Below are 13,752 nucleotides of genomic sequence, written 5' to 3' on the forward strand. Positions count from 1 at the left end.
GAGGCACAGGGGAAATAAATAAGACATTGATTGCAGGCCTCTTGAAAGAAGTTGGCTTTAAAGTCACTGGACACTATTTTGAGCTCAATTGGTCGTCGAAGGTGCGAGCACACGAAATTGTGTGCTTTCAGATGCTCGGTTTCGAGACCTCAAAATCTTATCCTGATGTCTCGAAATCGAATTCGTGGAAAATTACTTCTTTCTCGAAAACTACTCCACTTCAGAGGGAGCCGTTTCTCACAATGTGTTTTACTATCAACCTCTCACCATTACTCGTTACCAATTAAGATTTGATGCTAATAAATTTTTTGAGTAATCACCAAAAAAGTGTCCACTGCCTTTAAGAAATGACTGGAACATGCTGAAGGATGTTGTGTCCCTGATGTGATTGGGAAAAGTTTATTCAAGAGTTTGGGTCCATATACCGAGAAGGCTCTATCAGCAAAAGTGATGCGACTCGTTCCTCAGCACAACAAAGTATGGTGAACATGAGCTATTTGATCTAAGGTGTCTCCGTTCAGCACCAACATGCAGCATGCCCATGATGATAATCAGAAGCTTGTTTGTGAAAGGCCTTGAAAATGAGAATGATGACAAGTGGAGCCTTTACTCGCACATCGATTGACAAAACAAGTGTAAAATAACGGAATGATTGTAAAACGAGAAGTTATCAGTTTTATAGATGTTGGAGGAAACCCACGCAATGCAATGAACTAAGTTTACACGAAAGGCTCCAGGTCTTAGTTGGGACTCGAACCGGGATCTACAGAGGTGAACGGCAGGGAGAACCCGCTGAACCAACCCGATCCCAAGATTTTGAAGTGTTTTTTTTCTGAAGTTTGCCCGACCAGAACAAATTCTGCGACTGTCATCATGAACACATCCAAACTAAAAACAACAAGTGTAATACTAAACAAAAACATTCAGCATATCTTTAATGTTTTTGTTTTGTTGAGAAAGGTACAGGCCTATATCTATAAATTAGTTCTGCTGATGTGATTTCTTTCTTTGATGATGCATATACCTGAATTTGACTTCGTGTCAATATGAGGCAAACATTTTGGTTTATCATTTCGATTTGTATGAAACATTTGCTTTACAACTTACTATTTGCTTTGGCCCCACTTGGCTACACCCAGATCATATTAGTCCTGTATAATTTGCATACAGCCAATTTAAAATGTCACGTGCATTCCAAGGGATAGTAAATAAAACGGTTTTTTTTTTCTAGTACGGCAACTCCTTGGCACAATGTGTGTATTTATTTTCTGCAATCCCACGCGAACTACACCACAACAACCTGGTCCGGTTGGGTGTGCGAGCATGAACAAAACCAAAAGTGGTTGTCTAGTGTGACCTTGCATTTCAAGCGGTTAGATAAACGCAATGGGCACTCACATTCAATTGATTCCGTAAGTTTATAGTTTATGTGTAAACGTTGTTGAATTCCAAAAATAAATAAGTGACGTGATTTTTATGCAAATTAAGACCAGAAAGGTTGACCACTGAGAATGCAGAACGGGTTCAAGCATTTTGACTCCACCACTCGTGATTTGTTTAGAATCGGGAGGGCGGCACAACAACAAATCTTTAGAAAAGGCCCTCGTGACTTACATCGTGTGGTCTCCGATTCCAGTCGCTTCGCCGCTATACTTTGAATCCCGAAAATGGAATACCGTGGGCAGACAGTAGAGGGCGCCCTCTGTAAAGTGGGTACAGCTCCGTAGAGAGAGTTGCGATAACTTGCAATTATAAAGCATTCTATGCCTAAATAAACGCACTGGCAAAATGCAGGGTGCCAGACAATAGACCTTCATCATGATACAGCCATCTTGAATTTCTCCCATTAATATCTATGTTACCAAACCGAGGCTGGAAGAACAAAATAGTCCACGACCAAGATGGAGGCAGCGTGATAAAGATCTATAGTCCGCCAACTGGGTTGTGATGCGTTTAGACAGAAAATGGCCACGTGACCAACGAGAATTTGTCCCTCTCTGTCACAACTCTCTAAATTCACCGCTGTGGGTGGTGGGTAAACAAAACAGTGACGGATTTGTTCAGTGAAATAAACGCAGGACAAACATTATAATTTAGACACTTTGTTTTAATGGATTTTCTTGAAATTAATGACACACGGTTAGAATTGGATAAAAGGTACGCTTCAAAGGGTAAAACAAAACCAAACATTTATCAAAAAAAATTATTGCAAGCCCTTCCCAAAATAAATTATACATGATGGAAGTTCTGCTCAGGCTTGGCTTGTTTTTAGGCGTACAACAGTTTATTAACTTTTACCCTGAACATTTTGTCACCTGGACCCAATTTTATTAGTTTTATTTATTCTCATCAAATAATGACATTTCAGGCAGAAACATTTCAAGGAATTTTTTGTACTATCGTCACCATGATCTTGGACGAGCTTTGTTCTTAACAACTCTAATGTTCCTTTAAGCGCTGATGAAATGAGGGCCAGATGTTAAGAAATTGAAGTTCATTGTTGTTGATTATCGCAACTTCTAATTATTGCAGACAAATTGAAATTGTCAACGAATCTTAAGATTATTGCCAAATTTAAAACAGCCAGGCATTATGCACATATCTTAGATTGTTATTTTAAATACCAGGTCCCAATTAATTTATATATAGCTGATTAAGCACAAAATGCTGCGTATAATTATACTAAGTAGATACTATTAGCAGATGTACCAATCACAACTTTTAGGCTGTTCGACATGGTAGTTTGGCTGGTAACCTATTTGTTTTATTTGGGTAAGCATTTTCCTGTATTGCTTAGCTATACTTTGTGTGCATTAGCGACTCTATGAAATTGGGCCAAGATCATTACCATTGGCGAAAGTCAATCAACAAACAAACAAATACAATAAAACTGTTTGTACTCTAACCAACATAACCTTGTCGTCATCAGCCAGGCCTCAAACACGAATTCATCCTTATTACTTGTGTGTTTCGTATGCCCGAGCACGCTGCGTTGATTAATTCCCTTTAGTGGCAACGGGAAAATCACTTCAACATTTCAGGAAACCCGGCAACAATTAATAAATTTCTCTCCAAAAATTACAAACGCATACAAATAAGATTGGTTGTGTTTTAGTTTGAACTCCTTGTGGGGTACGTGTTTTAAGCTGTAACCGCCGGTAGTGTATTGAGCCTTCTGTGTGTGTACACAAGCATTCGTGTCCGCGCATACCATTCAGCTGTTATTACACAATCATAACCACCCACGGTTTTTTTTTTTTTCAAACAAGAGTGTTTTTAATGAATAAATTAGTTAAATGAGTTTGCGCTGTAACACTCTGGGGTTTCTCGTATCTAGTTTTGCGTGCGTTTGCCCGTCTTGACGTAAAGCGTCAACAGGTACCTTGTCCTTCGTGTGGTATCGTCCAAAAGTTTTAAACGGAAAATTCCCGCAAATTTCTATTTTTCCAGTCAAGTTTAAAGAGGTTAAGCTGCGATTACTAGGTGTTGTTGTTTACTATGTACATTGTTAAATAATTAGTTGCATTGTCCAGACCTTGTGTTCTTTGCTGTGGAATGTTGGTTTGGAATGAGCTGTGAGAAAGTGAAGGCAAGAGAAATATAGTGGTAGCTTTTTTTTTTCAACCAAGGGTCACCGTTAGGCCTACTTTAAAAATAGTTGCGACAACCTGTTTGGTGAACCAATTGTGTCGCTCACGACTAATTGTAACAACATAATTTACCTACGACACACAAACACAAATCAGGTACACAATCATTCGTACTTTTCTGCTTGAATGTTACTACATTGCACCTGCGGCAAACATAGCCACAATGCATCTTGAGAATTGAAAATTAGTCGCGACTAAATTTCACTAGTCGCACAGGCCTAGTCTTGACAAGCAAACTTTCATGAGAGGACTATTTATCATTTGCTAAAAAAGCAAATGGTGACATGCGTGATTCATCCTTAAGCTGCTTATAGAATAAGCTCCTTTTCAAGTTGACCGTTTTATCTCCCTCTTGTCCACCTGAGTATTTAACTGAATAACTTCCTGAGAAAACTGTAGTAAACCTTTAAAACAATGTACACATATTTTACAACGTATTTATACGATATCATCACTCTTGTTACTGGCGAAAGTGGAAAATTTGGAACATTTATAGTGAGTGAAGATGTCCACACTGTTTCTCTGCACTCTAAACACTCTTGGGTTAAAATTGACCCGAATTCTAAGTCTCATGGGTCTGACTCATTTCAGGGTCAGTTTGACCCTGAATCTGTTTCAAAATAACTAAGAAATGGTTCAAACTGACATAGAATCCTGAGTATCACATTTTAAAGCCAATTTCGAGGTCAACTTGACCCGGAAGTAGGTGAGGCTCAACGGAACTCGGAATCCAAGTCATTTCTGACACAGAGTTTTTTAGTCTGTGTTTCCCTATTCGATGAGAGAGCCATGTGGCAGACAACTCTTTTATTTAGAGCAAAACAGGGGTACTTTTAACCCAATTTAGAGTGAAACTCGTTCTAATTCCACTCAAAAAGAGTGACACAGGTTAACTTTCACTCTCAAAAGAGCGAAACTGACACCACTCAGGCAAGAAAGTGAAACTGAGTGTGCAATTTTTGAAAACATCTTGCCATAATGCACCATTAGGAAGAGTTCACTGTAATAGTGAATTGCACGTCATCTTGACGGTGTTAGAACTGTACATGTTTAACTCCATCTTCTTTGGGCGTTGTAGGCGAGCCTTCCTTTGGCGTTGTAAATTGTTTTATGAATTCCATACTGCCGCAAAATCCACCATATATCAATCTCAGGAAATAATGTCGTATGCTTGGTCGTTGTAAAGTTGACCTTCTTTGGTCGCTATGAATTCCAAGCCGAAAAATTTACCATCACAGTCTCAGGAAGTAATGTCGTTTTATGCTTGTTCCATGTAAAGTTGGCCTTCTTTGGGCGTTGTAAATTGTCATATGAATTCCATACTGCGAAATTCACCTTTCACCAATCTCAGGAGGTAATGTCGTATGCTTGGTCGTTGTGTGACTGGGGTGCGTTGACGACCGCCGCTCTCGACTTGTTGCAGCACCGGGCAAAACGCCGACACTTCTGGTTGCGTAGAAGTCGGCAGGCCGTTTCCCTCAAAGCTCCGTTCATGCAAACATAGATGATGACATTGAACCAACTGTTCGACAACGCTCCCCAGGTCACTAAAAAACCCAGCCATTGAGGGACCGGTACGTTCTGGATGCTACTGTATAAGATAGCCACGCTATACGGCAACCAAGCCACCGTGAAGGCTATCGTGATCACGCAGAACATTTTAATGGCCTTGTGCTCGCCTTGCGGTAACTGGGGAGCCGCGCGTTGGGGCTGCTGCGTCACAACGTCCCTCGACGTCGTCGGCACCGGGGCCTGGTTGGCTATCATCCGGGTGTGCTTCCGGCTGATCTTAAACATGATCCAATACATCACTATTAATACCGAAGACGGTAGTATGAAAAAGCACAGTGAGATTACGCACGCATAGATGATGTGGTCGTTGTTCCACTTCCAGGCACAAGTAGCTGAGACATTGCTGTAGAGTACCGGCGGGCTAAGCAACCACGACCCGCCGATTGCTGCTACCGAGGCAACGCACACACCCACAGTTATCACCACGGCCTTTTTCCGTGTCATGATGTTCGGATAGTGGAGTGATTTCTTAACAGCTATCATCCTGTCCACGGACAGACACACCAAGAAAGACACCGACGCAAGGCAGAAGATGGTCACGAGAGCCGCGGTGGCACGGCACAGTCCCTCTCCCCAGAACCAGTTGCCCGTGGCGGCCGGTACGACCGAAAAGGCCGCGATAACTCCCACGGAGAAATCCGCCGCGGCCAGAGCGATCATGAACACCTTCGCGCTGTCGGACAAAGTAGGAGTCCGGTATATCACCCATATACAAAATAAGTTGCTGAGGATTGTGAAGACGGAGTCAACGGCGATGAAAATTGTCCTCAAGACCACAAGATGGGTGCTTATATCATCCTTCCTTGGTGCGTACACTTGCAAGAAAGCAGCCTCAGCTCCCAGATCGGATACGTTGAAATTCTCACCAGCAATATCCATTGAATTCATCATAACCGCAAATGTTTATGATAGTAAACCCAGCTGTAGTACACGCCGTCAAACATTGAGCAAATCCATCGCCAGCTATAGCTGTTGAGGTTGCGAAGTGGAAGATATATCAAAGCCACTATCGAATATGTTTCCTTGTTTTATATAAGCATGCACTCATCAGTAAAAACAAACCACTGCATTGGTAGTTTATTATTAACTGAGTACATCGGTTATTCCATTATTCTTCAAAGGTACACGACTGAAATATTAAGAGTGAAAGCCACCGATGATAGATACAGCAAGTCAGTGACACGAGCACGAAGGGAAGGGGTCTTTCAAACGAATGGGTGAGCGTGTGAATGGGACGAGTTATACACGCATTGTGCTTGTTCAGTTAAAAACAATATTTTAGGGGTCATCCGATGGGCGAGTTGTACTGCGATGTGATCTTTGGTTGCGGTTGCTGTTTCGGGTTGTTTTTATCACTGTTATTTATAGCTACACAAAATATATACATTGAAACAGCCAAAGCTCAAGTACAACGATGGTTATTCCTGGCCGAACCATAATGTTTTTGAGAAAGATTTGCGAGCGGCTAACGGGTGCCTGGGTGGGTTTGGTCTTTGACGTCACCCATGCACCCCTGTCCCTTCCCCCACCCTTTCTCGCTCTCATCACTCTCCTCTCTCTAATCAAACGGACAAACTGTTATACGGGAGTTTACAAATAAAAGGCAGTAGACACTATTGGTAATTACTCAAAATAATTATCATCACAGAACCTTTCTTTATTACCGTGGGGAGAGGTTGATAGTATAACCCGTTGTGAGAAACAGCTCCCTCTGAAGTGCCATAGTTTTCGAGAAAGAAGTAATTTTCCACGAATTTGATTTCGAGACCTCAAGTTTAGAACTTGAGGTCTCGAAATCAAGCATCAGAAAGCACACAACTTCGTGTGACAAGGGCGTTTTTTCTTTCATTATTATCTCACAACTTCTACAACCGATTGAGCTCAAATTTTCACAGGTTTGTTATTTTATGCGTATGTTGAGATATACCAAGTGAGAAGACTGGTCTTTGACAATTACCAATAGTGTCCACTGTCTTTAAACATTTCTGTAAAATTTGTATTATTTTTTTCCACAAATATTGTTCACTTTTTGTTTGTATCTGTCGAATCATAGAGCAAAGACAGCGATAACGAATATACATGTTTATGCCAGTCTATATGCTCTACTTTGAATTATTTTTACATAAAACCACTTATGGTAGTAATAAAAATTGTCTTTCATATTGCGCGCATATCCGTCAATCAGTGACGCTTAATGCGCTTTAACATACAGTATCTTTATGTAAGGTATGTGGGACTACGTTTTGAATTATGAGACCTACTCCTTTTACACAGCACCATGTAATGGTTAAACAAGGAGCTGTGGGGCAATATGCTACCAATTAAACCAGGAACACCGGGGCGAACCCCCTCTCTTTTCGATAAGTGCATGCACTTAGTTATTTTATGTGCGTTGCAAAACACACGGGACCAACGGCTTTGTAAATTATACCGCCGATGTAAATTGATTGATGTGGTAGCGTGTAATAGGTATTTGATATTATTAAAGAGGTATGAAAGGGCACTTGAATGCTGCTCGATCACCGAGTACCTACATGTCGGTCACTGGGAAATCAGGGCATTCATTAACGAATGAATTGGACGCGGTTTTTAATTAATCTTTTGTGCATCTTTATAATCCGTTGGTCAAACATAGATGTCCTCCATGAGTTAGGCCACTGTAGAAATGGAACAACAGTCTCCGTTAAAGACTCGGTGGCTGTAGGGATAGTTCGTCCGGCATCTCCGTCCTTCCGTTTCCAAGAAACAATACAAATTTGAATATTATATATTAATTTTTGCACAGGGGATTAAGAATGTTTAATTACTTAACGGTGTTTGTTATACGGTGTTTTGCAACGCTGTTTGTTTAACACTGTACACTCAGTACTTTTGATGTTTCTGTGAATAAAAATCCACAGGCAAATTACTTAGAGTTGAATTCAAACCCACGACCTTTGCATTGCTAGAGCAAGTGTCTAACCACTATATAGACAACGAACTAACCCGATGGCTATAGACGCAGTTCGAAAGGCAGTTTGGTAAAAGAAATGATAACAATATGAATATAATCACAAACTATCATTGTTCAAAAAGCTACTATGTTGCATATAGTTTTGATAGGGTTTTGTGGATGCCAGTATTTCCTGTTTTATTAGGCATACCACTGCCAGTTAATATTTTAACGACGAATTTAACAACCATTCTCTCGAAAGTGAAACATTTTCAGACGAAAATGTTTGGTGAGGTAATCTTGAGTTGCACTTATAACTTCCGATCTTAAAGGCATTGGACACTATTGGTAATTACTCAAAATATTTATTAGCATTAAACCTTACTTAGTACGTGTAATGGGGAGAGGTTGGTAGTATAAAACAAATTATGAGAAACGGTTTTCGAGGTCAGTGTATTGACCTACATATTAGTGATATCAGTTTTGCAGAATCATAAAATCATCAGAACTTGTAAGAGATACAGGGTCAACTTATTGAAGTATTTTTATAACAGGTGGTGGCGTTTCCATACCCGTATTGATACTGCGTGGAGGGAAGCAGTCGATGTATTATCTGTACATGCAGCGAGACCTGAGAAAAGCTAACAAACTGCGTGAACACTCCGGTAATAGGGGTCACTGTACACTAGTATGGAGCATATGGCCGGCCACGTCTCGCTGTATAGTATAGATGTTTGGGTTGTGTGTGTTTTCCGGTGCCATTTTCAGCTGGCCATACCTTGTCAGTTGTCATTCTGATTTGGGGTAGCTGTTAAAGGCAGCTGGGGTAGTTGGCAAATACTCAAAATAATTATTAGCATAAAACCTTAATTGGTAACTAACGAGTAATGGGGAGAGGTTGATAGTATAACAGAGTGTGAGAAACGGCTCCCTCAGAAGTGGCGTAGTTTTCGAGAAAGAAGGCATTTTCCACGAATTTTAAGGTCCATTTAGAATTTGAGGTCTCGAAATCAAACATCTGAATCACACACTTTCGTGTGACAAGGATGTTTTTTTCTTTCATAGTTATCTTGCAACTTCGACGACCAATTGAACCTAAATTTTCACAGGTTTGTTATTTTATGCATAGTTGAGATACACAAAGTGAGCAGACTGATCTTTGACAATTACCAATAGTGTCCAGTGTCTTTAAGACAATATTATGGTCCGAAAGTGTCACATGAAATCGACTGAATAATGACCGCTGCAGTAATGGTGTGAAAAAAATGTCTAGAAAATGCTAAACACGTCCAGCTGTATTTGACAAATCAATAGCGTGGAGGAAAAAAACCCTGCATATATTATATTATGATTGTTTGTCTTTCTATATAGACTTCTGTTGAACTGTTAACAACTGCTGTCTTCCTGAATACAAATTGTGCATTGGCATATAAATGCCTTTTTAATGTGTTGAGATGTTTTCGGTTGGTGTTTTGTTTTGTTTTGTTTTTTTTTTTTTTTGCTTGCTTGCTTGCTTGCTTGCTTGCTTGCTTGCTTGCTTGCTTGCTTGCTTGTTTGCTCGCTCGCGTGCGTGCGTGCGTGCGTTTGTCTGTTTGTTGGAGTGTTGTTTCTTTCCTTCTTTCTTTCTTTATTTTTTTCTTCGTTTATGAGATCATGAGTTTACCCCGTGTAATGCCAGTAAAAATTATCATGAAATGTTTTCGCTAATGATGCAGCAAATGATGCAGCGTGTGCTGTTTGGTTTTTTGTTTGTATGTTTATTTATTTCATTCTTTTTTTTTTCTCTTTGAATGACATTATGAGTTCAACCCTGTGTAATGCCAGTAAAAATAGCTTTATTTTTCCGCTAAAGATGCAGCGTGTTAAATTGATAAAGGATACAAGGTTCGTGAATTGATAAGTCAAGATTAGACTTGTAGCTTTTCGATATTACCACCACATACATGAAAGTGTGTACCGCATTAAAAGATAACTGTGTAGACAGACTGCAAATATCATCAGGTAAAAATGATAAAAAAATTATGTCCGTTTAGAAGAGAAAGACCTAAAAATAGTCTGTTGAAAGTTAGAAAAAGAGACCGTACGAAGATTTAAGCTTGTGTGTTTACATCAGCCACAGTAGAGTTGAGCAAAACCTTGGTACATGTATTTTCGCGTGGCTTTATATTTTTTGTACAGTAAAATAGTTAAGGTGGTGTTTTATAATAAAAGGTAAAATGATTGGATTTTTTTTTTTACAGTCTAAAAACCCTCAGGTCAGAATTGTCAATGTAATGGTTTTTCACCCAGCAGGGAACCTGAACCATTTTTAGGTAAGCCTCATTCGGAATCATCATATCGTTTCTGATCAGCAGAGTGTGGGTTCGAATCCCTAGCCGTGACACTGTGTCCTTGAGCAAGACACTTAACCATTGCTTCGTCCTTCGGATGGGACGTAAAGCCGTTGGTCCCATGTGTTGTGTAACGCATGTAAAAGAACCCAGTGCACTTATCGAAAAGAGAAGGGGTTCACCCCGGTGTTCCTGGTTGTGGCTGCTTAATGCGCCGTTGAACCTTGTAAACCCTTATAAAGTGCTAAATAATTGGGTCTCAGAATTCATCACTGCTTTAACCTATCTTTCTGAAAGTTTGTATATACTCAGCACCTTGGGTACCTTGTTTGGTAGATACGTGCGCTATATAAGACTTCGATGTTTATTAATATTATTATTAAGTGTAGAGATATGGGCAAGATAGGTTAGAGTTTTAAAAGTACCTGGTATTATTGTATATGAGTTCTGCAGATAATGCAATACTGATACAGTGTGACCTTTTATATACTTGGCCATCCGTGATTATAATCTGTCACGCAAATTGACAGTTCACAAAAGACATTGTGAATATTTGTTTTACTGCCACTATCGCATTTTTGGGAGTCATGTGTCACGTACACATTATGACAAGCGTGTAAACGTCACATTGGGTGAAACGCGCACTAAACTGTTTATATTAGGCAAAAACGATTTGCTTAAAGACACTGGACACCTTTGGTAATTGTAAAAGACCAGTCTTCTCACTGGGTGTATCTCAACATAATATGCACCAAATAACAACCTGTGAAAATTTGAACTCAATTGGTCGTCGGAGTTGCCAGATAATAATGGAAGTAAAAACACCAAAAAACACGAAGTTGTGTGCGTTCAGATGCTTGATTTAATCAAATTCTAATTCTGAGGTCTCGAAATCGAATTCAAATATTTTTGTGGAAAATGACTTCTTTCTCGAAAACTACGGAGCCGTATCTCACAATGTCTTCTGCTATCAACACAGCTCTCCATTGCTTGTTACCAAAGTTTTGATAGTAACTAGTATTTTGAGTTATTACCAATAATGTCAAGTTCCTTTGGCGTGACAAACGTGTGATGATGAGGTCTTTTCTTTTTTAAGGTGAATTGGGATAGCGAATACAACGTCTGCTTGATTTGGGGGGATAATTTCCGTTATTGAGCTGAACTTCTGCAGAAACATTTGTTATTTCCTTTAAAGACAGTCTAGATACCTCACGAGCACGCCAACCCTAGAACTTTCGTCTACACTTGATACATTGCAGCCGTTTTTGATTAATTGCATTCAAATCAAGTGTGACGTGTCAAGGTATACATCAATGCTTTTCACCCGTAAACATTCACAATGTTAAACCTTTTGTGAACTTCCCTAATCATTAGTGACAGGCACATTCAGTGTAGCCTGATGCATCATTTCACTGTGTATACAATCATTGGACACTATTTCCTTGACACATTATTGTAACGCATTTAGCTACAAGGGGAAGAACTTGAAAGTGATTGAGCACACAACTCCACCCTTAAACGCACTGAACACTTTTGGTAAATACTCAAAATAATTGTTGACTTATTAGTGGTAACAAGCATTGGAGAGCTGGTGATAGTATAAAACATTGTGAGAAACGGCTCCCTCTGAAGTAACGTAGATTTTGAGAAAGAAGTAATTTCCAAGTAAATTAATATCAAGCATGAAAGCACACAACTTCGTGTGACACCGATGTTTTTTTCTTCCATTATGGTCTCGCAGCTTCAAAGACCGATTGAATTTTCCTAGGTTTGTTATTTTGTGCATAATGTTGAGATACACCAAGTGAGAAAACTGGTATTTGACAATTACCAAAGGTATTTAGTGTATTTAATGAGCAATATTTGGACGTGTGACTTTGATAGTTGTTCTTTCCATTCGCCTCTGATACAGAACCAATAAATTTCATAAATTCCCAAAGCAACTGCACATTTAAAATGATAACTTGATCCTGAAGATACAGGATACAACACTTGCATGTGGCACCATCACCAGAGAGGGCACTGTTGTTTATACTTGAAGAATTGCAGCTTGGCATAAGCTAGCCAAATTTGTGTTCGGTTGGTGGCTGCGGCTGTGCTTCATGTTCAGGCTGCGAAAAATAATTCAGGCACAGCCATGTTGACAAGAATAGTAGGCTTTGAGGAATGTATCAGTTATTAAATGCTGTGTTGATAATGACAATCATTGTGACATCAATGTAAAAGTTGTAACAATTATTTTGCAAAAGGTCACTCTTTTGAGTTTCCAACCAATTATTCATTTTAGTCGTTTTCCTTTCCCAAGTTTGGTAATGGCTCAGCTTTGGATAGTATTTTAAGACACTTTTCAATTCAAAGTTCTACGGCTATGAAAACGGATATGTCACTTTTCATACCAACAAGTTTAATCTGAGAAGCATTACTGGCAGTAACGTTTCTCAAATTGTATTGTCCAAATGCAGATTATTCTTCCTTAAGGACAAAACCGCTCTGGATGTTCGATAAAAAAAATTAAAAAACGCTGGAATTTAAATTGACACACGTTTAGTTTTATGGTAAATATCTTTACAGGATTGAAACAAACGGTGGTTTCTATGCGATGACCATACGTATACAATCCCTTCAGCATGATGACGGCACTTCCAGTGAAATCACCTTTTCACCGTACAATCACACACTTTTGTCCCACCTTTTCCCGACTAAAACGTCTGTACATGCTATATGCCCATATGTTGCTTGACACACTGCATTTTGCTTATTTCTGCCAATTTACACATAAGCTCTGTAACCCAATCTGACCTATAGACTATAATTATTTCCAAATAACATCTATTAAATCGTTTGCAGTACCCGCTGCTAAAACATGGGATTCGAACTGCCTCTAGCTACCGGGCAATCTCGGTGGTCTAGTTGGTATGACACTGCTCTAGAATTGCAAAGGTCGTGGGTTCGAATGGGAAACTTTAGACTATCTGCCCATCACCAAGAGAGGGCGCTCTTCACCAGGTAGTGTCAACAACTTGGGAATAGGAGAAGCATGAGTGACGGTCACTGACAGCAAATACCTTGTGTTATGCGTGTTTTTGATTTTGTATTTTAGATTTAGCCAAACTGTATTTTGTTTTTCATAACACATTGCCAACATAAACCAAACTGTTCTGGAACAGGACGTACTGGACACGAGTTCCCCAAGGATAACAAGCTGTGTGCATGAGTTTTTGGGAGTGTTTCTTTTAGGGTAATTAGCAAAAATTCCAAAATGCTGACC

The 13,752-nt window shown here is 39.6% G+C and overlaps 1 protein-coding gene across 1 annotated transcript; it reads right to left on the reverse strand.

Annotated features, from left to right (window-relative positions):
• Positions 1-4,629: 4,629 nt before the first annotated feature.
• Positions 4,630-6,110, reverse strand: LOC139941810 (trace amine-associated receptor 9-like). The gene has a single exon (XM_071938433.1). It carries the CDS (start codon positions 6,108-6,110, stop codon positions 4,998-5,000), a length of 1,113 nt encoding a protein of 370 aa, XP_071794534.1. The 3' UTR covers positions 4,630-4,997.
• Between the last annotated feature and the right edge of the window lie 7,642 nt (positions 6,111-13,752).

The sequence above is a fragment of the Asterias amurensis genome, chromosome 9, assembly GCF_032118995.1.
Source record: "Asterias amurensis chromosome 9, ASM3211899v1".
Taxonomy (NCBI): domain Eukaryota; kingdom Metazoa; phylum Echinodermata; class Asteroidea; order Forcipulatida; family Asteriidae; genus Asterias; species Asterias amurensis.